The sequence below is a fragment of the Clarias gariepinus genome, chromosome 16, assembly GCF_024256425.1.
Source record: "Clarias gariepinus isolate MV-2021 ecotype Netherlands chromosome 16, CGAR_prim_01v2, whole genome shotgun sequence".
NCBI lineage: Eukaryota > Metazoa > Chordata > Actinopteri > Siluriformes > Clariidae > Clarias > Clarias gariepinus.
The window spans coordinates 9,182,018-9,207,614 of NC_071115.1; the positions used below are offsets into that span (position 1 = coordinate 9,182,018).

The 25,597-nt window shown below is 38.4% G+C and overlaps 1 protein-coding gene across 1 annotated transcript; it reads right to left on the minus strand.

Moving 5' to 3' along the window:
- Window positions 1-806: 806 nt before the first annotated feature.
- cavin1a (caveolae associated protein 1a) lies at window positions 807-24,002 on the minus strand. Its single transcript, XM_053514195.1, has 2 exons — window positions 23,083-24,002; window positions 807-5,312 (listed from the first exon to the last, which is right to left on the minus strand). Exons 1-2 carry the CDS (start codon window positions 23,638-23,640, stop codon window positions 4,596-4,598), a joined length of 1,275 nt encoding a protein of 424 aa, XP_053370170.1. The 5' UTR covers window positions 23,641-24,002; the 3' UTR covers window positions 807-4,595.
- Between the last annotated feature and the right edge of the window lie 1,595 nt (window positions 24,003-25,597).

Here is a 25,597-nt window from a genome sequence, read left to right on the forward strand (position 1 = left end):
GGCACTGGAGACTCCTTCTGTAAGTAATAAATAACGGACACAATGTATATTAATAACTAAAACATCACCAAAGCACTGCAGTGAGAATGAATTTTTAATTCCATTCAGATTAAATAAAAAAAATAATAATAATAAAAAAAAAAAACAATAATAATAATATTGCCATGATGAAGGGCTGAGCATTTGAACGGGGTCTCTCTCCCAGTTGATCTTCACTTTAGTATTGAATTGTATTGTTGTAGAGCTTTTGGAAAACATGGCTCTGAGGAGATTTAACGCTGCATCAACCATCATCCACATTCTGGTTTGTGTCTGGCAGCTGACAAAATGTGCATGTGTGCGCGCACGCACACACACACACACACACACACACATACCAAAAGTGTCCGAGCAACCTCTCATTGTAGACCTTTGCAGAAAGCACTTTCCTTAATCAGATTTCTGCTGCATTGATTTCACTAATGGAAGTCCACTGAGACATCGAGGACAAAGAGAGAGAGAGAGAGAGAAAGAGAGAGAGAGAGAGAAAAAGAGAGAAAAGAGAGAGACAGAGAGAGATGGTATGTCCTCTTTGTGAATTCTGCTTTGTATACAAGATCATGAAATGGCCCTGTTTTTACCTACTATTCATTTGCTGACTTTTTCCATAAAAAACCTTCTCTCTCTCTCTCTATGTGTGTGTGTGTGGGTGGGTGGGTGGGTGTGTAGCTTCAGGACCAAGTTCATTAGAAGGGAAAAGGAAAAAGGGGGAGGGAGACTAACAGCAGAACAAGAAATATCGAAAGAGAAACCAAGTCCACCAGAGATTTCTGTCCAGTGTTCATTTCTTTATTTTCATTCCTGCAATAACGGACCTCAGCAAAAAGAGGGACTGTTTCCTTATGCAAAGCATCTTATATGTCTTTCAATCCAAAAAAAAAAAAAAACAACAACAACCCACAAACAAGCATCTAGAAGCCATAGATAAAAACAGAGCAAGCCTTGGAGCTGATTAGAGCTGGGGTTTACTGAAACAATCCTCACTGCAGACAGACAGGAAATACACAGAAACCTGACTAATGGTTCGAGGCCAGACTTTAAACACTTGTGTCCCGGTTTCTCTCTGGTGCTCCGGAAAGCCTGAACAAGAAAAAAAAAAAAGACCTGCAAAATATCAAGCTGGCATAACACATGTTCATGTTCTATTAATCTAATGGTGTGTACTGTATTTGCTGTCATGCATATAAAAATTCTTTATAGTGTGTACATGCTCTTTCACATATACAGTTTGTGACTTCTTTCTGATCTGAAGCAGGACAGAGACGTTTCTGGCAGAGGAAATCCTTCACTTGAATTTCTATATCATGGTAAGAAAAGTTATAGCTAAAGTAATACTGAATCCGTTCTGATGTGCAGATGTGTCATATGTACAGAAGAAGTGAAAAAATGTAAAATGTAAGTGATTATTCAGATTGTTATGTACAGGAGAAATGCTACAGCACCAGACATGCTTCAGATGTTTCAATAAAGAAAGCTCTCGAAAATTACTGGAAAGCAAGCAAAATCCCTAAATCCCTAGACACCCCTCATCTGGTTAAGGTTGAAGGTGTCGTTTACAGGTCAGTAGGCCTCGTTTATCAAACATGCACCTGGATTTGCTACACTTGGGATACACTTTACATCAAGTTTCGCTTACTGAGTTAGCAGCGTGATTAAAAACAAAAAAACAACAACAAAAGTTAGCATAAAAACCCCAAAACATGACATTTTGGTGGTTTCAATTTAACAGTATAAGCCAAGGTTCCCATAATCTCTAATCCCTAGTGGACTGTAAGGGTACTGCATGCACAGGTCATTTACAACTGATAATAATAATAAATAAATAAATATTTAAAAATTTTGTAATTAGGTTTAAAATTTCCATAAAATTTTTCTGATTGAGTACTTTCATTTAAAAAGCAACCAGAACTGATGAAACAAACCCATGAGATTTAAAATCAGGTAAAGTGTGATTTTCTTTATTTATCTTAATCTTGCGTGTTGATCGGAGTCGTGATTAAAAGTTCAGGCGGGCCGCAGAAGATTTTCAGATTTCAGATTAAGCCTTGGTCTCATTCAGTTTGGGAATATCTGATGTAAATGATCACCAGCACGTTCTACCCTCAAACCAAAGCCATGACAGTGTCGTCCTGTTGTAAACAAATACAGCGATGTTGACTCCTTCACGTCTTTCCCGTTAAGTGAATAGTTATTTCCCTAAAGGGTAATTTTTTCATTTTTATTTTTGTTGACTTATTTTAACTGTAAAAGTAAAAAAAAAAAAAAAAAAAAAAACACCACACAGCTTTCAGGTGGTTTCCTCATTGCTACAGCAACAAGTCAGGATCGTAAACGGTACCGCTAGACCGTAAATGTTGCCACTTCCGCGTAATTCATATTAACATTGTGACAGGAAGTTAACATACACTGTATGGTCAAAAGTATGTGGACACCCAACCATCTCACCCATATGGTAAGGGTTTGTTTAACATGGACCCTAAACCTGTAGCAGTACTGATATCAGGTACTGATGTTGGGATGTAGAAGAGGCTCCAGTTCCAGCTCATCTCAAGTTTTTCATTGGGTTTGATGTGCAGGATGCTTAAGTCTTTTCTCTTTAATCTTGACAAACCGTGCCTTTTACGGAGCTCGGGGCGTTGTCATGCTGAAACTTGTTCGGACCTGTTAGTTCCAGGGAAGAGAAATTGTAACGGAAAACAAACAAAAACAAGACACTCACTACAATTTTGAGTTGTCAACACTGTGGTAATAGGCTAAGGGGGAAAGAATCGCATACGAGTATGATAGTCAGGTGTCCACATACTTTTGACTGTACCGCGTATACAGTACAATATAAATTGATTGATTTGTTTTATTAAATGATATTTAATCCATGCCTAAGAATCCAATCTAACTCCAACTTGGGTTCAACTCCTTGCATAAAACTTGCTTCATGCTTCATTCATTAAATTTCTCATTTAATTGACTTTGTTTATGTTGGTGAGTATTAAATAATTTCAGATCACACTAAAGATATCATTAACATCCAAACCCTGCATGTGTCCTAAATGTAGCCGGCATGTTCCAGCCAAGACGTGTTTGGTGTCCGAAGCTTGGTTCTTTATTATTAGCCATTTTGGATGGTATTTATGAGGGTAGTTGCCTAAATGGAAATCCGAACCTTGGCATTGAGTTTTAGTAGGAATTTGGAAGGATCATGTTGTATTGTGTTAATTTTAGCACTATTATGCGAGACCGATTATACCTGGGACTTATGTAATAAACGGTTTGTTTTGATTCATGAAGATTTCCAAATGGCTCAAAACCATCAGATCACCATTCGGACTTGGAATGTTCTTCCAGAATTTTGTCAGATTGTATTTTGGGATGAGGGAAGTAAAAAAAAAAAAGCAAAGAAGCAAGAAGCGAACTTTGATGAATGAGGCCCATTGGCTGTGAAACTAACCCTCAACAATAATACATTCAAGAAGTAATAGACTTAGTAATAGATCATCTACACTCTTTTATCTTTCTCCTGTATTTTCCAGGCTGGATGAAACTCAAGAGAGTGAATGTGCACAACAACAACAACAATAAAATAAAAAATGTTACATTTCCTAAACAAATGAAGGGTGGTTCTGGTTAACCTGGATCTTAGCTTATTCATGTTAACTAAAAATCACAGTTAATTTTCCGAATAAAAGCAGAATCATTACGTGAAAAACCTGGCGAAAAATCATTTCCAAACAAATGAACAATAACGCATATAATGTTTGGAGCAAATATTAACCCTGACGTGCGTCAATACAGATGACGTATCCGTGTCCAAATCGATGTCCAAGCCTGACATCCATGTCGACCTTTCGTGAACGCCTGTAACATCTTTAGGGATCACCCGGTTCGAATTACAACTGTCCTGAGTGTTGGTTTCTAATTGCAGTCTCTAAGGACCCAAGACTCTCAGGGTGTTTTCACATTTGCAATGTTAAGCCAGGTTGCATTGAACCATTAGTGCGTTTTGGGCGTCCTGGGCGTTTTGGTACTAAAAACATATCTTCGGATTCTGATTTAGCTTTGAATGCTGTGTATTTAAAGTTGTGGCTTGTTTTTTTCGAGTCATAAGACACAAAGTGAGCCAATGCTGTAGAAATGCAGAAATGTTACGTTGCTTAATATTTCCATTTAAGTTTTTTTAGTTACGTGCAGATTAAAATTAAACCAAACCAAACTAATGAATGCAAGTGTGCCTATTTCTCTCTTGTTCTGATTAAAGGCGTAAAAGCATCCTGGTAAACCTGATACTAATCACCAGCTCGTTCTCAGGTGTCATGCGTTTCAAGTCAAAACTCGAGACTGCAATTAGAAAAACATCTGCCTGGATATAAACAGCTTAATGTAAATGATTTTGTTCCTCAAATCCAACATGCTTTAGTGCCTTGACTCCGTTCATCAATTTCACTCTTCTCAGTTACGTCTGCGTCTACATCCATGTAGCCTTCATTCCCAGCTCCAGACTTCCAAACATGGTTATTTGTTCATTTTTTTTTTCCAGACAAGGTGCTCCTGGGTGTTCAGCTTCATTGACTTCCTTTCTCTCGTGGCTGCACCGAATCCTGGATTACGAGTTGCGAACGTTCAGCCGCCTCGAGCAGGACCTCCTCAGGACTGCTCAGATTCACCAGCTCGGCTTCCTTCACCTCGACTTCCTCCTTGTCCTCCTCTTGCAGTTCTTCAGCTTCTTCCTCAGGCTCATCCTCAGGCTCGGGCTCCTCCACACCTTCACGGATCTTCTTCACGTAGAAGGTGAACGGTGGCACTCGGTAAGTGGTGATCTTTGAGCGAGCGTAGACCTTTCTGTCAGATTTGAGCGACTTTTTCATCTTGTCACGAGACACACGGATCTTCTCTTTGCGCTCCTTGTTGGGTCTGATCTTCGTCCCGATCTTGCCCATCTTCTTCCCAAGGCTCTGCCTGGTCTTCTGGAAGTTCTCGCGAGTCCTCACACGTGTCTTCTCCAGGTTCTCCTTGGTTTTCTGACGGGTTTTCTCTAGGTTTTCTTTGGTTCTCTGCTTGGTCTTCTCCATCTGCTCCTTGCTGAAGGCCTTCTTAATTTCGTCCACGCGTTGCAGCCCGCTGCGCTTGATGCGCGCCACACGCGATTCCTCTACGGTTTCCTCGATCTCGACAACTTCATCCGTGATGTGTGTTTCCTCTCCCTCACTCAGCACGTGTTCACCCTCCTCTCCTACTGCTGCCTCAGGCTTTTTAACGGGCTTCACTGGCTTTTCTTTATCCTGAGGGACAGATGAACAAAAAAAGGATCAGAATAATTCAAAATAAAAGACAATGGCTCCTTTAAAAGGCAGTATAATTATATAACTTTTTGATGGAAACTAATGTTGTTGTTTTTTTCTTTCAAAACCACACCCCAAAACACAGGCTCACAAATTCCTGCACGAGAACATTCTCATTTGACGTGCAATATGATGACAGAACATAACCACGCCTGCTTGTTTTATTTCTTGAATCTTAGTGGCCGCGTTGCGCCAAAAGGAAGGAGTTTTACTCGTACTTGGATACCATCTAGGAAGTTTTCTCAGTACGCCAGAGCTATGATCTGACTGCCTGCTTTACGCTGGCCTCCCAGAAGCTCCTTGCCTCCCAGGAACTCCTTTAATAGCCCAAGCATGTGGAAATGTCTTAGACTGTAGGGAAGATGTGGCAAATATCTTGTGCAAGTTTTGTATGATTATTATTATTTTTTTTAACAATCCACTTTAAAGGCTTAGAATTTCTTTGAATTTCACCTGGTGAACTACAATAGGTAGGTAAGTGAAGGCTTGGGGCGAGAACATGAATTTATTTCTTTTCTATTCATTTAGGTGAAAGAGCTAAAGTGCTCCACCTAGTGGATATTAATACAGTGACTGCAGCTTATCACACTGTTTTAACATCTACTGTGATGCAACAGTGCTGTTTTTGACCTCTCATCCCCTACAGAAACCCTTATTTATTCTTTTTTTTTTTTTTTTTTTACAAATTTAAACCTTCGCATGTTTTTGCTATATAAAGGTCGCATCCTAATAAAAGAGCTTTCACATCAACCACTGGGTATATATAATGAAACTAATGCAATATGATTCATACTGAAAAATCATCTAACAGGTGAGAAACAGGTTCCCCACCACATATGCGTGCACACACACACACACACATGCATACACACCATGACTACTCAGCACAGAACTATCTATAGACTTCCTTGTGTGTGTTAAAGCAATGCATCTGCAGTTGGTAATAATAAGCAGCTCGGACTAAAACGATCAGCTCTCAGGATTAAAATCACGCACCTGAAAGGACGATGCACAAGCATTTTTGTATGATAAGGAGCAAATAAGAAAAGAACTACTGATATCTGGTCAAATAGATATATGCAGGTTTTTTTTTTTGTTTTTGTTTTTTTGGAAATCTATATGTAGACATGAGGAGGAGGAAATGAGGAGAACTGAAAGTGTCTATGAGAATGAAAATACTTTATAGTTGAAGCAACCAATATAGAGCTAAAGCGCACACACACACGCACACACACACACACACACACACACACACACACACACACACAAATGCAAACACAAAGTGTTTAAATAATTAATTATGAATTACATAAATGTATATTAATTAACAGTTTTATTATTCCTATATCATGCACTTTGATGATGCTGGGAAGTTGTTTATTTAAAATAATAATAATAATAATAATAATAATAATAATAATAATAAAATAAAATAGTTAACTACATATAATGATGTTTAATGCTGTAAAACGTCCATGTAACAAATTAGTTCCTGTTAATGCTTCTAAGATAAAAGCTATTTAAAAAATGAATCAAAGACTTTCCCATGTTGAAAGACTAAAATATATAACATTTGAAAGATGAAAGAATTCTTAGAAACACATAAAACCTTACAGAGCCTGTGTAAAAAAAATTCTATAGGAATGATTTTTGATAATTGATTTTCATATTATATTATTATATGTATTACTATGTAGTACCACAGCAGCTTATTTTAATGTTTCTGAATGCAATCAGGAACTTCTGATCTAACTTTAATGTTTAATAAATATTCAGTCTGAGGAAAGTCTTGTACTGGACTTCCATTCATTCTCAATAAAACTCAGAATGCTCCACCTGGTGGTGAGAGTTGGAACCAGCCTGTCACCTTACTGATGATACAGAAAGATTCTTATGGATGAGGATCTCTGTCTCTGGTCCTATAAAGGTCCAATAAAACAGCCTCGGTTGCCTTATGTGGAGTTGCGCCCGAGTCCAAGGTGTGTATGAGTGTTTATTTTAGGTGCGCCTTTCCCACTCACGCTATTCCATCTGTCCCATTCCCTCATTCCATGGATGGGATCCATCACCTCAGCACCTCTCATTCCCTCCGGACCAGCCCTTGATCACTATCTTCTATTGCACCCTACTGAGCACTGATACTCTCAGCACAGGAACAGCTGGGGCTGGTGGACTGAAGACTGACGGCTCCGGCTTTAAGCACGTGCCTAAGAGACAAAGCTTCTCACGGCGTAGCAGAAAGGCGAGGATGATGATGATGATGATGATGATGAAGTCGGAACAAGGAACAGCTTTGTTTATAGTGCTCTTTTACTGTCTTACAAATAGTTCTTTGTAAAGTGAGGTCAACTTTGGGGCGGAACACAAAGATGATTTAGTTGGAGAGTTTGCTGCTTCACTGTGGCACAATCACAGCGTTCAAAATAAAGCATTTATGATTCTGAAGCCTGTGGCCAGAAAAGGTTATGAAGCATATTAAATGTTCTGTACACTCTTGGTGGTGAGGCTGAGGCCAAGGCTAGTGAGCTAAAAGCTTGATTATGAGAAAATAATAATAATAATAATAATAATAATAATAATAATAATGATAATAATAATAATAATAATAATAATAATAATTATTATTATTATTATGCTTCATAGAATAGAATTGGGGATTTTGGGCACCACATGTTTTAAATAGTATACGGTATACAACTACAAGGGTGAGTGAAAAATTATCCGCACTCTGGCTGTAGAATGTATTTTAATTAACTTTTAGAAGAGACAAATACATCTTTTTTTTTCTACAAACAATATTCTCCAAGCCTTTTTAATACAGTTCCCCAATCTTCAAACAAGCTTTCATATTCTCTCATTAAAAAATGTTGAGAGAATAAATGCACGTCTATCTTCACTTCGTCATCAGAACTGAATCTTTCTTCCTATAAGGCTGCTTATAGTGGACCGGACAGGTGGAAGTCGGACGGAGCGAGATCAGGACTATATGGAGGATGCAGTGACGGACCCCTTTTAGTAAGCTTATTTTACATTTTACATTAAATGATCACCGGCCTGGACTAGCATTTACAATTCGATTTGTTATAATACAATAGTGACTGTTGCTTTTACACAAGATACAACATAATAGGGTTAATCAGTCTGAGATTACTAATTTATTTGTGGATTGGAAAAAAAAAATCCTCGGCCTAGAAATGAGTTCCATCACTATAATGAGAAGTCTTACCATTTTCTGAGGGTTGGGGTTTTTTCTCAGGCTAGTCCACCTGAACATGTGCATTTTTCAAAATTGGGGAATTTTTTTTTATGCGTTTTGAGCTTTTGTCCAGATGTTACTGGAAACTGGGTAAAAACCTTCTAGATTAAGACTCTGCTTTTTTGTGTAAAGGGGAAAAATGTCTTCTGATGTGGCTTCACAGTTAGGGTTCTTATCACCGCCTTTGGGTTTGACATTTGGTTGCTGGTAGATTTTTTTGAATAATAAAAAAAAAGGTTTAAAAGCATATCATGTACTTTATATGTGGACTGGGACAGGATGTTGCTATACACTTTTTATGCGGTGCAGACAAAAAAAACACAAACTGATGCTTTAAGACATTTTGGGAAAATTAGTACGTAACTTCAAGCTTTCATTTTAAAACATCTGATTAAGTGTCTTTTTACATTAAATTTATCGATAAATAATAATAATAATAATAATAATAATTATTATTATTATTATTATTTAGCTTTATAGAATAGAATTGGGGATTTTGGTCACCACATGTATTTATTAGTATACGGTATACAACTACAAGGGTGAGTCAAAAATTATCCGCACTCTTACAAATGCATCGTTTTTTTCGACAAACAGTAATCTCCCAGCTTTTTAATACACTTTCCCCATCTTATAACAAGTTTCAAGAGTTTAGAGCTTAAACAAGCTTTTATTGCAAGCTTCAAGCGATAAGAGTGAACGAAATGCATATTTAATATATAAATTATAAACGTTTGAAAAAATATGATATGGGATTATAAAATTGGTCTGGACTGACAGGGGATCTTATGATCTGTCACCGTCAGTCCTTTAAGCACTGTAAGCTACTTGTTTAAATTTTTTTCAATTTCTTATCAAACTCAATCAAATTCTAGCCAGCATCATGACGGAAAAATTAATAATATTTAGTTGGTTAATTTTGTTCATGCTGTACTGATCCATCCAGTGGACAAAATCTGAATTTGACAGAAAACTTTCAAATACTGAATCAGAAACATGGAATCTAACTGTCTTTGGATGCATTATGATAAGTGATAAATCTTTTTTCTAAAAACTTAAAACTAAAAATCCATTTGCTGCATGTGGAGTGTCTGTACACAACCATACTGTAAGCTGTTACCGAAGATACGATCAGCTTCTGACCAACCAGATACAAGTATTCAACAGACTGTGGTAAAAGTCTTTATATAGTGCTTTAAAAGCACCGCACACGACTCTGACAGCACAACGAACGACATTATCTGCTTTCGGCTCAACACTTTAATTGCAGCACTGACAGACAGCCCATAATGATCTGATGGCATATTAAACCTAAACAAATGCATGGGTGGCTATTAAAAGGCGAAATACCTCACTCTATCTATTGCATCAGAAACAGACATTAAAAGCATCGGCTCTGCAATAATGGATTTATAGCTGCCCCATGTGACTGGTTGCCATGACAACCTAGAGCAAATAGAAGAACACAAGCAGTGCACAAGTATACTGAACATAACTGTGTATATGAAGCAGCAACAAGCCAATTGATTTAATTGAATTAATTACGGCTTATGAATATATGTGTGTGTGTGTGAGAGTGTGTGAAAGAGAGGGAAAGAGAGAGAGAGAGAGAGAGATCTTTATGTCTCCTGGGGGGAAAGATGAAAGGAATACTGATGATGAGTGAGAGAACAGCTGCTCTGTGGCGTCGCACAACAGCAAACTCTTCTAGAACAGCAGCTACTTCAGTCACGTTAATCCTTTAATCCACTGAATCAAGCAGCAGCCATTGTTGCATTTGCACATTGTTTCCCTTTACACTAAATGTGCTTTTTTTTTTTTTTAAAGGTATGAGCTGCTTAACGTTGCTAAGATATAACAGAAGCTTATAGCTACAGGTTTAATGTTGCTATAAACTTCAATAAACTGGCCAATAAACTTCAAATGAATTCATTTGTATATTAGTTTTTGAGATAAAAAAAAAGGCATTTTGATGTATTGTGTTAAGACTTTTACGTTAAAATTTTTAGAAATTATTATAATTAATTAAGCAATATCACACATGAAGGAGTGCTGTTGTACTGAATATCAGCACGGTGAATAGCTGAAGTTATGCTGAGCTGGTGACCAACAGTCTGTGTAACTACCAGGGGTGAAAGTACTATAGTTTTACATTCCTACTAGAAGGAGTTAGCCAAATGGTGAGTAGAAGAAATCAGGTGTTCGGCAGTCCTGTAAGTTTCGTAAGCTGCTCTATATATTTTCACTTATTCCGCATTAGAAGTTCAGGTAACTTCCGAGCTTCTACGGTTGAATCACAAATAGTGTTAAATGGAAAACTAGTACACTTTGACTTTCCGCGAAGTTCTGCAAGGTCCGCCATCTTCCGCGAGGACCAGCAAAATAATTAAACATGTTTAATTTTTCGCGGAAAAAGATGGAAACGTACTCACAGCGACAAAACTCGCGGTGAATCATGATAAACCGTACTTACGACCACCGCGTGAAACCGCGTAGGTGAGATAGGGGTATAAAACACCTGTGGTTCGAAGTGATACATACTGTATAATAAAATGTTGTAGTGCCGTTATACTCTATATCACCACTTGTGGAATGCCTCTCGTCCAATCAGATTGAGAACTATCTATGTATTGTATAATCGTATATACTGTACTCTTAACTAAGTGAATTCAATCTACGAATTGTCTAAAAATAACCAGCGTAGCCTCCGATTTCTGTTGCTGTGGATTTCTGCTGGTGTATTCCATTCATGTTGTAGTTTCTGAGATGCTTTTCTACTCATCACACTTATAACGAGAAATAATTTAAATCCCCTGTGTATATAAACTCTGCAACCCATTGTGCATTCAAATCCCAGCTGATCACAAGTTTCCCTCCATTTTAAAGTTGCATGCCTGTATAATTACATGCTACATGCCTGGATAATTACACGCATTAGCAGGTATGGAGCTCTACCTAATAAAGTGGCCAGTAAGAGGGTTGTATACATATTAAGTAGCACATATATACCATATCTTAGTCAGGGATGGAAATCCTTGAACAACTCAGGATTTTTGCCTGCACAGAAATCAAAGTGCTTTGAAACAGATCTATTGCAGACGGCAACATGAACTCTTGTGCCAAGTCCGTCACTGGGCGCACCGCTCTCTGAGTCCTATATTAAGCCTCTGGTATTGTAATCGGAGCTGGCTGCCATTTTATCTCTACCACTGCAAACGCTTTCATAATGCCATCCCAACATAGGCTTTTCACATGTTTACTAGACGATTAACCAGTCGCCATATTATAAGCAGTACAGACAATATTATGTGGGGTTTTTCTTTTCAATTTCAGAGAATAAAGCATTATAAGTGAGGTGAGTTCATGTCCACAGGTTGCAGGGTGCAGAGAGTTCCCTGAAGGCTGACCCGGTGGTATGAGGACTGCTAATCTATTGTTGGAAAAGGCATGTCCCAGAGTGCATTACTTTGTGTCAAAAAAGGTGGCAGCTTTGAACTAGTGGGAACAGGCGCACACACAGTTCACACGCAAGCACAGAAAAAACACATGAGCGGAAATTCAGAGTGCCTTTCTGTCCTTTTAAGAAATGGTGATTGCTGGTTGACTGAGCGTTGGTACCAGATGGGGTAACTATTTTAGAAACTTTTACCCACAGCAGTGTTAAACAGAGTCTACCAAAATGCTGTACAATTGAATTAGCTCTTAAAATATATCTCTTGATAAGACCCTGGTCAGATTTGTTTGATTTGAGCTGACATAAAAGACATCATAATTCTAATAAGCACTCTTAACAACTGTGATGAGCTGAAAAGCACCTCGGAATATAAAACATACTGTACTGAACCTGGAGGAGTTCAACAGCAACAGCAGAAGACAACATCAGAAGTCATGAACAGGAACATTGGACGAAACTGGGCTGTGAAAAAATTGTCAGATGGGTCTCACCATGCAAAATGGCAATATGGGTGCCGCGAGGTGGGTGAAATTTGTCAAAGACGATGAATCTATGCCCTAAAATTTGCCTTGAGTCAACGATTCTGATTCTGATTCTGGTGGTGGTGGTGGTGGTGTAATAGTGTGAGGAATGATCCCTTGCAGTTCCTTTAACAATGGTCATTGGCGATCCCTTGCCATCACTTTCACAATGGTCGTTGTCGCAAAGCAGCTTTATTGAATCCGATCAAAATGATAGAAATGAGATGAAGGTGTCCCAACAAGGAAAACTGGCAATAGGAAGAAACCTTGAAAGGAACCAGACTCAACAGGGAACCCATTCTCATTTGGGTGGACCAATCAATTGTCGTTTAAATATGCAGAGAATTGCTGAATCTCCTTATAGTGCCAACACATCCATCTTAAAGATGGCTACATATACAGTAGCATGAGAATGTGTCATGTCCCAAAGCACAAGTCGTGACAAACTGGTTCAGTGGACATGACTATAACAATGCCGACAACCATTCCAGTCAACCAAACCAATAGAGCAACTTAGGAATTGAGTAGAAGGATGAATGCGTTGAATGTTCTTCTGTCAAATCTGCAGCAAGTACAGGATGCAATCAAGGACCATAATAATAAAGGAATATTTTACAGTATAAAGAGTTGACCTTGTTCTGAATCTCAGTCAATGCTTCTGGTATGTGAAACATGCTGGATTGCTGATCAGAAGGTTCTGCGTTTAAGCTCCAGGGTTGACTAGCTCCTGTTGTTGGGCCCTTCACACTTGGGGTACGAGTCTTACCTCACTATCTGATAGATCTATACACTATACCGGGATCTTTACATACTCTGTCCCTGCCTGATAGTATTCCAACCTAAACCTAGTTGTTTGATTTCTTTTTCTCACACTTCACAGTCACATTATTTTATCTTATGATTTATTATTTCTAACACCTTTGTTTCCAACTGTCTGGTTGCTTTCAAGACTCATTTTATTATTTCTTCTATTCAGGTTCCAAAACAGCCTTCAATTCGCTATCAACGAACACAGAACCATTAGATGAATTAAATTTATCTGGAGTGCGCTCGTTTCCGTGTGTATGAGAAATTGGAAGCCGGACACGGCTGTGTGCTCGTACGCCAGCGTTACAGAGCGTCGGCTCATTCACGGTGAACGTTCCAACAAGCCGTCACATCATCCTGTCGTATTGTATGACAGTATTAGCAACACAGAGGCTGGTGCTAATGAAGCAGATAGAGAAGAGAGAGCTGAGTGAATGGGACACTAGTGACAGGAGGAGGAGATGGAAAAAGACGATGAATGAATGAAGACTGAGAATCATTTATTGATTTTTTTTATTTTTAAGCAACTGGTTATAGAGTGGAGCAAATTACAACCGAGACATGGGAAGAATGTTCCCAGAAAAGTTACTTTCTACCTAAATAATTATAGCCAAAGACCTGATGGTGAAGCCCATGCATGCAGCAGCCACTCTTTACAACCATGACGAGCAGAAAAACATTTCAAAACAAAAAGCCTACCTATATATTTTTTATCTATAAATGTGTGGATGAAAAACAAAGATTCACATTTCAAACAGGTGTGAAAACATGAAAAAGCTTTGGCTTCCACAGAATCCAAGAGGCTAAATTGGTAAGAGCAGAAGTTTTGGCAGTTGGCTGGTCCGTGTGGATCAACACAATGCCAAGAAGGAAAGACATAAGTGCCAGTACTTAAGTATTTTATAGAATATATTGATTTACTTAGCCGTAGTAAAACGTTTGAATGATGTGAATGTTTTAAAGAAGGCCATACGTCTGTAAATGTTGGCCAAGGTGGTTCGGAGCCCACTGTAGTCTTTTCCATGTGCATTAAGCAAGTGAAACATCTGGTTCTTGAAAATCCACGCCATGCACCTGTCTGTGGAAACGGTATACACAATCATTCACCAATGCCACTTGTATATTAGTAAAAAGAACTTGGCTGGGTAGTTATTGCCTCATCCCTAATACAACTCCAAGCCATTTCCACATTTATGTGTCCTTGAAGGAGTTCCTGGGAGTCTGTTATTCTGCCCAATAAAAAGTCCTAGTTTGACTTGAACGCCTCTTTGTGATAACCTTAAAAAAAAAAGCACAACCAGGAGAGCCGATTCTGAACAACTTCTAACTCTGTTTATCATTCGTATGGAAAGTTTAGCCCTAAACGCGTCTTATTCTGTGTTGATAGTATCAGGTTAGGCTCCTGCTGTTCCGAGTTTAATTCTAAAGCATCCGTATCGGAGCAGCGCCCCTTCTGCAAGCGATCTGAAAGAATGCAGCTATTCCAGGCCCTGAAAGAAGATCGCTTGCAGCGTACGGTCAAAACTACACACGCCAACGTCTCTCAACCTCCAGCACATGATAATTACATCCTGTAGTCAGACAGACACATGTAACAAACCTCACACCCACATACAAACACATATCTGAGTAAATCCGATACCGTGTAACCAATGCAGGAAATCGAAAATAAGTCACGATACGTGGTTTTTTTTTTTTATGTTCACCTGGGTTCACCTCTCTCAGAGAAATATCGCTTACTGTACACATACATATCTCAAACAGAGAATCTTCACCCTGATCATATGAACAGCCAATCATGCAGATCCAGGTCAAGAGCAGCAGAGAGGATGTGATCTTAGTGACGTTGGCTGTGGCATGATTTCAGTCGTCTGATCTTATTAAAAATCTTTAACTATGCAGTTTCAGTCAGCCTGTGCACACAGTAGCCTTAATTCCTAGTTCCTGGCTGACAGGAGTGAACATCGGCTTAAAAGCTCTTGACCTGTGTCTGCATGATTGGAGTATTGGCAGAACATACTGTATGCAGGTAGGCATGTAGTCGGTAGGAAATGTAATAGGGTGATTAAATGTTAACACTGAAGTCAATTATTAAATATAATTATTTGTAAACTGAGCTGTAAATACTGTACAGCATGTTAAGTGTTCACTTTCTTGCGTGTTCTTTCTATTATCCAGAGATCGCGAGTTCGGTTCCCGGGTGATGCTGTAACTTCTCGCTGAGAAGGTCTAGAGAGAGCTGATTGGCCGATCAGGGGCGTCTGTGAGCTCGCGCACGCGGAAGGAGCGGATAGCGCTGTCCTCCGAGTGTGTTACTCCGCCCCTAACGGTGCGTGAGCGAGCAGTTTGAAAAGATGCGGTCGGCTCGCGTCACGTGGTTCGGAGGAAACACGTGATAGTCTTCGGCCCTCCCAACTGAGTGGTAGTAGTAGCCTTAATGTGGGAGCCCCCTAGTGACGGGGAGGAATTGGACACGACTAAATTAGGGAGAAAATTGGAAAAAAATCCCCCCTCAAAAAAAAAATGCTTACAAATAATGTCAACATTGAAGTGTCTTAATACTAATTCATCTTAACTTACAGCACATTATTTTAGCAAGTTAGGAAATTCTAAAATACTAAATAACTATTATTATTATTATTATTATTATTATTACATTTGTTACATAGCAACTGATGATGTTCGCACAGCTGCTGGATACGGACTGAACCGCATCAAAGCGAAGGTTAATCTAAAACAGCTTCGTGCCTGATATATAGGCTGTAAAAGACTATTTAAGTCGCATATAATGCTCTTTATAGGGAGCCGAGATTAGAACTATTTTGGATTCAGCTTTAAGTCGCCAACTTTTTTTTTCTTCTTCCTAATTTCAGGTTGAAACAAAAAAAGCCCGTTAATCAGGGTAGAAAAAAAACAATAAATAATTCACACACACACACACTTATACATACATAGACTCACAGCACGCATGATGGCAGTGTCTGGTTCTGTCTGGTTTACTCACAGATATTAAAATAGGTATATAAACAGTAATAGTGGGTCTCAGGTCAACTACATCAAAGCCATTCACATGTATATAAATGCAGGGAAGTTATATAAGGCATGACCATGTACAGTAAGGAATAAGGGAGGGACCATGAAAAGAGAAACCTGGGAAATTTGACACTATCTAGAGGAAATGTAGAAAGACGAAAAACCTAACAGGTGATAAAAACCTAACAGCACAATTTGTCATGGCTATCCCTATATATATATATTTGATTCAATACAGATAAGGCGAAACCCTACATTGTTGAACTTGAGAATGATCCCCCATGTGATAGGGGCCGTAAAAATGGGATTAGGTAGGGTGGATTCCAAGGGTTTCTGAGTGACGGGGGATTTAAAAATACTATGGCTATTAAGGAGGATTGGCTTCATTAAAGTTCAGTATATTAGACTTTCCAGAGGGACCAAATAAATCTCTAGTGTCCCGTCCAGCCCTGTTCCTACCTCTTCCTAGAATAATATACTGGAGTAATAAAACACAAAACACACCACAAACTCAAGGCAAGGAAAAGAAGGGGAAAATGAATATTTTAACTATTTAAATTGGCTTGATTTTTTCCGTTTTGCTAATTGCAGGTTAGCCTAGCATCTTGTTCAGCAGCAAGTCAAATTTTACCTTAGCTAGAAATATAATAAAACGTGTCTGTGGCGTGTCTGTACATTGAAGATATTTGCAAAAAAAAAAAAATTTGCGGAGACGTACAGTAAGATGAGTAATAGAAGATGTTTTTTGGAATTTTTGTCTGTCCGGGTGTTTGTTTGTAAAAACCACTTAATTAATTTTAATTGGGTTTTCATTGATGTATTTGGCCGAGCTTGAGATGGCATTGTACATTTTTTTAAACGCACTTATGAGTGTGCAATTAAATTCCACACAAATGAAGTCGTGGGCACATCTACAGTAGTGTTCAATATTGACTACATTTAGAAAATATTTCGATTCTGATTCATTTGTTAGCCAATTATATCATGCTAGACGACAAACATGATGAGATCGAGTGATATCCTAAGGTGACCTATTGGGCAGAAATCACTTTTAATCAGTTTTAGACATTGCAGTCACTTTTAACTTCCTGAGGTTTGAACAAGCCAGTTAGATTTTCCCCCTAATGTCACCTGATATAAGAAGACCCCCAACCCCTCCCAGCTTGTTGCTCTCTGGATGGGCGTGGCTTAGCAGTAGCCCATTTACATAGACACAGAAACAGTGCATTTGAAAGAGGAGTGAAATAAAGTGAAGTAAAATGCAACGTCTGAGAGATATTTCCGCCTCAAGCATTAAGACACACACACATACACACTACTCTGAGGGTGCTCTGAGACCTTTATTAACTTGCTAAAGGAATTGTACAATATAGGACCTTTAAGGCAGAAACATTGTAGTTTGTGTAATTTCTTTTTACCAAATTAAGACAAGCAACATTTTAAATTTCATTTAAGTATCTTTATTTGTCTGAGACTTCCACTTGTTACAGAGATCTATCTATCGTTCAGGTATAATGCTCTGTTAGCTCTGCACTTTTTCCACAGTTTGTAATGGGACTAAAAAGGAGCTTTGCGAGTTCGATTCCCGGGTGATGCTGTAACCTCTCGCAGCCGGAGGTCTAGAGAGAGCTGATTGGCCGATCTCCCTCAGAGGGGAGGGATTAGAGGTACTTAGTGCTCCCACATTAATCACGGTTTTGCAGCCAATCAAGGGCGTCTGTGAGCTCACGCAAGCGGAAGGAGCGGATAGCGCTGTCCTCCGAGTGTGGTACGCCGCCCCAACGTTGTGCGAGCGAGCAGTTCAAAAAGATGCGCTCGGCTGGCGTCACGTGGTTCGGAGGAAACATGTGATAGTCTTCGGCCCTCCGGACTGAGTGGGAGGAGTGGCCTTAATGTGGAGCCCCCTAGTGATGGGGAGGAATTGAACAGGACTAATTTAGGGAGAAAAAAAAAAAGAGCTTTGCAAGTCCTGAGTAAACAGCAGCTGCGTAATAGAACATGCTGCTCTGAACAAAATATTTTACTGTCTACCAAAAAAAAAAAAAAAACACCCATGTGAGTCAACTCTTTCTGCTTCGTGCACAGTGTGTATGTATTTAAACCTGGTTATTGCAACCATTTTTTTCCATCTCTAAAGCTTTAAAAAAGTAAAAATTATTAAAAAGTTTATACAGTAGGAATGTTCAGATCTCTGTTTAAAGACGCCCTACTTAGGCCTTACTAGGACTAAGTCTCTTTCACTCTCTCTCTCTCTCTGGTACCAGCAGACATTACCGCATTCTGAGCTATATTTAACCTGTCCATGAGTGGAGAAAAGTGGAGGGAGGGGCGTTTCTGGGTGACACTTTGAGTCCGGACGCCACCCGCCACTTTATTCTACACCATTTCAGTTCGCTTTCCAAACACCTGCAATCCGACACGCTCGTATAACACTCGGTACTAGTACACGTCAGAGAAACGCAGATTAATTCATCTCACTCCAAAAGAACCGATGTCCACTGGCTCCTGTATTGAAGAGACAACTATTCACCCAAATGCTGGGCCGTTCATGCTAAAAAAAAAGAATAAAAAAAAGAAAAAAAAACAGTGCGCTTCTCTGTGAAGACGTGGGAAGAGCAACAGTTAGAGGTAATGATTCAGAATGAATAACTTTTAAAGATTTTTGGTTCTTTGAGAAGCAATAAGTAGTGAGGAAAACATGACAAAGTGTGCAGCTATGGGAAAATAATTAAGGACGGGAGGCAAACCGGGACTTTTACTTGTGCAGAATAACAGATGCTGGCCTCCCAGGAATATAATGCTGGCCTCCCAGGAACTCCAGGAAATGTGGAAATGGTTTTGGAGTGAAGTCAGGACCGTATAAGGGGAGGTGTCGCAACAACTCCCAGTCGAGTTCATGTAAACTGCAAATGGTGTTATGCTTTCACTCATGAGAAACGTTACAGTCCCAGTTTGACTCGAACACCTTCGGGTAATGGCCTCAAACTGTCATTTCCCCACCGGCTTTTTCTTCTTCTTTTTTTTTTTTTTTAAAGTTAAAAAGACAAAAATGCAGACTGTCATGCTATCAAGCCATGTCCTGTTTTCATGCCGAAAAATTTCTTTTTAAGTCTGTACACAAGCACTTAAATCCACTGGGGACTCCTTATAGAAAATATCTTCATATCAACAATTTTACTTTTTTTTTTTTTTTTTTTATGCTGCTAATGCAACATGTTTATCATGAAGTTGTTGCAACAGAAATGATAACGTATTTAACTAAAATAAAATGCAGCCATAATAACTGTGGGTGTTAAATTAAGGAAATTATAGGGCTGTAACAAAAATAGTCAGAATACTAGCTTTAATTTTTTTTTCAAATATTTTAAATTTGAAAATTTTAATCATAATGTCTCCTTTTTACTTATCCATAAACAATGTAAAAAAACAACTGTGCAGTTTTGCCTGAATAAAACTAAAAAAAACAAACAAACTTATGGACAAAACTACATATTCTAAAAATAAATTAAATCAATAAAATATATAAAGTTTTAAATTCTCCCCAAAAATTAAGTTTGAATAAATAATCTGTCTGAACAAGAATTTAAATGTACTTGAGGTATGAGGTGCATAGTGAAACCAGATGGTAGACATGGCTCCAAAGTTAAGGTAAACTGATCATTTTCTATTGCCTCGGGTGTTATAAAACATTATAACCTGGTCGTGTGACTGTATAATGTACAATTCAGGTTTGCCGTTGAAGCTGTCGGACTTTCGGTCTTCATAGGACAAGGACAAGATTTCACAGGGTTTTTTTTCAAGTCAAGAATGTGTTCATACTGTATAACCATGTGCTCTCAGTACGTTTTAAATCTGTGAATCATGCAAACCTCTGCTCCAAATGAAAAAGACATTTTCCCCCACCAGGCTTCTGGACACATCCCTAAAGACAAGTGAAGTACACTGAATTTGTGTGTATAAAAGTCTAAAAAGTCTTGATAAGTGATTTGTTCAACGTTAAAATGCTGGTGAAGACGTATCCAGGGAAAATAAATATATTAGGACATTCCAAGCTCGCATCAAAACACACCACATTTATAACCCATATGATGTGAAAAGGTTTCCAGTGGTGATTTATACACGCTGTGGTTATGGTTACACTCGCATGCTATAATCAGCAAATCTAAATTCTTAAGGCTTCAGGATTATGTCTTTCCAACACGATATATGGCGGATAAAATAGAACCGTCTTCATCCTACACCATCCTACCCGAGCCAACTATCTGCCAGACAGAGCACTCGGACACGTCTGCGTACCGCCGCGTGCTAAAGCTGTAGCAAGCAACGATTGAAAGAAAACTGACATTACTATGGACAAGTGTGGAAAGGCTTGACGACTTTGTTGTGTACGTAATTCAAACATCACAGAAACAAAAGTCTAAGGTCTTTGTTTTTTTTTTTTTAATGAATGAACTTGCTCTCTGGATGGGTTTTAAAAAACACTAGAAGTCTTAATAACAAAACATTTTTCATGATAAATAATATATATATATATATATATATATATATATATATATATATATATATATGTATATTTATATGTATATTTTACATATTTTGTTATTTATATATATATATATATATATATATAATGTGTGTGTGTGTGTGTGCGTCTGTATATCAAAATATGTATGACGATATACAGCTTATTATTTAAGAAGCATCTGCACTGTATTTTCTTATGCAAATAATATAATAATGAACTGGAGTAAACAATTTTGTTAAAATATTTTAAAAACCCTGAAGTATTATAATATAGAAAAATATTTACATGTGTTAAAATATTCTTACAAAAATAGTTTGGAATACTAAGACTATCAAAAACTATAAAAAACTCTTTAATACTAAATTACTTAAAAGACCACTATGTGGAAATATTTAATATTTAGTAGTATTAATAGTAATAATTAGAGATGTGGAAAATTTGTGAAGTTATCCACTGATTCCAAAAACAGTTTGTGAAAAAAAATCTCTATATAATAATCTATATATATATATATATATATAATCTGTATGAGGTGTCATTTATTATTAGTATAATATTTAGTTTTCGTTTCTTGGGTGGTGACTAATAGTTCATTTTAAATTAGATTTAAACTTTAAATTAGTTACTTAAATGCAAAATTCGCACATTTTATTTCATGCACATTTTATTCTTATTTTATGTACATTTTATGCTTTTTTTTTGCATCTTCAATCTAATTTGAGTGTGGATTTGATTAAACTACTACACTCTATTTAAATTTTTCTGGTCACTGCTTGTGTGTCAGCATTTCACTGCATGTCGTATTGTGTATGGTTGGTACGCTTGCGTATGTGACAAAATTTGACTTTGATTCGATTCACATTTGATTCAATTTGATTTGATTCCTTTTTTTTTTTTTTCCAGACGCAAAACTAACAATAGAAGATTGAACCGAACCAGACCTAATGACACTTGACTGAAGTCAGAAGACCGAGAACCAGATTTCGGCAGAGAACAATCGCTGCACTGAAGGCAGAGATCACCACCACGGCATGTAACACCATCAGTTCTGATACATTAAAAATTGTTCAGCGTGTTTGTATTTCGTTTATGCACAAGTGCCACAAAGCCAGAGGCTGTCATGCTGAGCATTTGCTTTAATGTATATTTTTAAATACGCCTTTGTCTATAGATCCAGACATGTGAGCCACCCTGTATGTTACAAGTTATATTAAGACACATGGCAGTTTTTCTCTTCAGTTCATTAACAAGTGTTATTCTTAAACATTCAGAAAAAGAATCTATAAAGGGAAAAAATGGTTAGTTTGAAACCAAAAAAAAAAAAAAAGAGCAAAATCTATTCTAAGCATAGAGCTGCAGGTAAAGATCCTTATGAAGTATACCCTTTTAAAAAAGCAAGCTTTGCTAGGGTTTTCCTTGCAGTGCGTTTATAAAAAAGGTTTTAATTAAATCTTGAGAAATCTAAAAATGCGATCCTAAAAAATTGATTGCAGATACACTGATTGGCGAAGAACCTCCCTGAACCAAAGCGGAGATTTGGTGTTTTATGGTCCACTGGATAAAATCATAACCATTCCAAAAAGCTGATGAGAATATTAAGAAACATGTGTTTAGTCCTGTATGAAGTGTTTCTTCTCCAAGTTCAAACATCAGTCAGCAGGAACTGAGTGCATGAGACTTGCAAAAGAATGAATTGAGTATGCATGTGGAATCTACACTATGCTTCTGTTCACGGCTAAATGCGAATAATTTTCAGGGAAACCTGCAGAGTGGTCATACACACGAGCCAGTTCAAACGGTTGTTCTCAATTTTGGCAGAGTGCTGAGACTTTCTGATGCCGAATGTGGAATGCAAGGCCAAACCCTGCACAGGAATCCCTGTGTGCTTTTTAAAGGGAGTTTGGAAAGATCACACACACTCCCTCACATATATTATGTCATGTCCTAATTACCAAACATACTCAGCAGACACTTGGCATCCTGCTTATGACGACCTTTAAAAAAAAAAAAACTTTCTGTCTAACGGGACGAGGATCTTCTCCTACAATTAAAGATGCACCAATGGTCACAACACCAAACATTACAAGTCAATCTCAACCTTTTTATCTGCTTACCTGGAAGATGAGCACTTTGAAATTCTTCCTCTTGAGCAGCTCATGCTCGTTGTTTTCCAGCTTCTTAATCTGACCCGCCTGCTTCTCCAGGTCGGCCCGTACGCTCTTCACATTGACGTTGACTTTGCGCACCTTCTCCAGAAGCTTGGTGACCGTGCCGGCTGTGCCACCCTGGCTATTGGCAAGCTTGGTCATCTCGCTCTGGATGCTCGCCATGTTCTTCTCCATGCTCTCCTGTCGGGATTCCAGGCCATTCTGCGTCTGCTGGATCTGATCCACAACCCCGATGATCTTGTCCAAGAGAGCCAGGACCATCATGCCCGTAGCTTGAGCTTCTGCTTTCTGGGAGTCGCTATTTTCCAGTCCCAGCTTCAGATCCACTTCTTTGGCTGGTTCGTCATCTTCGTCCTCATCTTCGTCCTCCGCATGTTTACGGTTGGAGGCCGGTGTAGTTACCGAGGGTTTGGCCGCCGCTGTGACCAAAACCACCTCGTCGTCGTCGTCATCGGAGATCTCGCTAAGGGCCACGCGATCCAGTTTGAGGTTTGTCTCGGCCATGGCACCACCAAATAAACCTCAAAAAAAAAAGAAAAAAAAAAGACTTAACACACCAGCGTACTATCAGACTCGAGGCTCTGGGCCGAGCTGTAGGAACTTAGACCTGGTGGTAAAAATAAAGCCCTAAAAAAAGCCGGATGACAGCAGATACTTAGGAAGCAGAGTGAATCCTTGCAACTTGCACTTTACTACAGACGACTCCTGGCTTTTCCCCCAACAAGCCCTGTCTTTCTTCTACACATTAATATAGAACGTTCTACCTTTCAGACAATCCCTCACTTATTTCCTCCCCCCTACTCTTTCTAGGCGAGTCTGTGCCAGGACGTTGGCCAGCCAGTGGGTGCAGACTGCTTCAGCACCGAGCTCAAATGCCACGGGTTGTTGTGGAGCGCTCCTGTCAAGCACTCCCCTTGTCTCCTACGACCCCTCCTCCTACACTGTCATTTACTGTAAGGCCACACCCACACTGACCATCTCCAGATAGACCCTGAACTTCCGGAGCCTCAGAGAGGCACTGAGAGAGAACCAAACACACATACTCAAATACTTAACATACACTTCTAACATAGATTTCAGAAAGCCTGTTGGACACGTATTAATACATTGTATCAGATTGTAAAAACAAACAAACAAACAAGCAAAAAAAAAAACACTCTTACACCACAGCACTGTTGAATTCTCCAATCTGATTGGTCAGAAAGTGTTCATTCATTCATTTTACTATAACAGCAGATCTGACAGTAGACCCACTCTACTGGACTGGAAAAATCACAGCTTTATAAAATTTAAAGTCCCATATTTTACCATATTATTTCACTAAAGGTTTTAACCCAGCTGCAGCTGAAATCCCCATTGGATACACATTTTTATCCTCCCAAACTCCAGCTGTTTCACTCCGCCTAACACACCATTTTAGTGTCTATGTAAATGAGCTACCAAGCCGAACCCCTCCAGATAACAGGAAAGCTGAGCAACAAGCTTCAAGTATGAGATCAAATTAGGGGGAAAATCTAATTGGTTGTTTATACCCTGGCCAATACTATAAAGGAAAAAAGGGCTAAAGAGCAGGGAATGATTTCCACCCCCCACTCGTACGTTTCTTATTTGTACATGCCTAACATGTGGCCTTTAAAGCACTGCTCAAAATAGAGTAGTGTTCCTATAGTAACAGGAAATTAACACAGAGACCTGTGTGGACAATACAAAGCCTAGGAAAAAAACATTTAGTTGTTGATGTACTGTTTTTTTTTTTTTGGAAGGAGTCTCCAGTCCCAGAGTTTTTCTAACACAGGGAAGACAATTTTTTAAGCACCAATCTACATTTTTTGTATTTTCAAAAAAGGGCAGTGGTAGCACAGTGGGTAAGGTATTGAACTACTGTTTCTACTTATACTTATGAAAAGATGGCGGTTATAAAATATGTATACTAATGCACCTGTTTTTTTACTTACTGTTTTTTTATGATTAAATGATTCATGACTTAACAAATAAAAACATTCCTTTATACATTGCATGACCTTTACAAAAACTTATACAAGTCATCCATAATTTCTTTACATTTTTCTTCCAAAAAAAAAACAAAAACAAACAAAAAAAAAAACAGCGTTTTGTGCATTGGTTTATGGTAGGTAGTATTGATTAATAGTTCTTCAAGCTTCATGTAGAACTTTTTTGACTCCAGTTTTTAGTCCAGTCCCAGTAGCTGACAAGTTACAAGTAATGTTTTTTATTTGTTAAGCCACACAGTGACTTATGAATCATTTAAACATTAAAAACATCCAACATAAGGCATAAACCAGCGAGAAACAGGTGCAGATGATTAGTCTGGTGATTAGTATACCGGTGATGCTGAATGCTGAGTGATCAGACGAGAGGGGAAATTAGGTCACTGTTGAAGTTGTTACATAAACAACAAATTTCTAAATTCTATCTTTATCACTATGTTTGCAGCCTGACA

What these genes read in the sequence shown, in the direction of transcription:
- cavin1a (XM_053514195.1), bottom strand. Translation starts at nt 23,640, where the DNA reads ATGGCCGAGACAAACCTCAAACTGGATCGCGTGGCCCTTAGCGAGATC. An exon ending in TCAAAGTGCTCATCTTCCAG is followed by an intron (nt 5,313 to 23,082) that starts GTAAGCAGATAA and finishes TCTGTCCCTCAG; the next exon opens with GATAAAGAAAAGCCAGTGAA.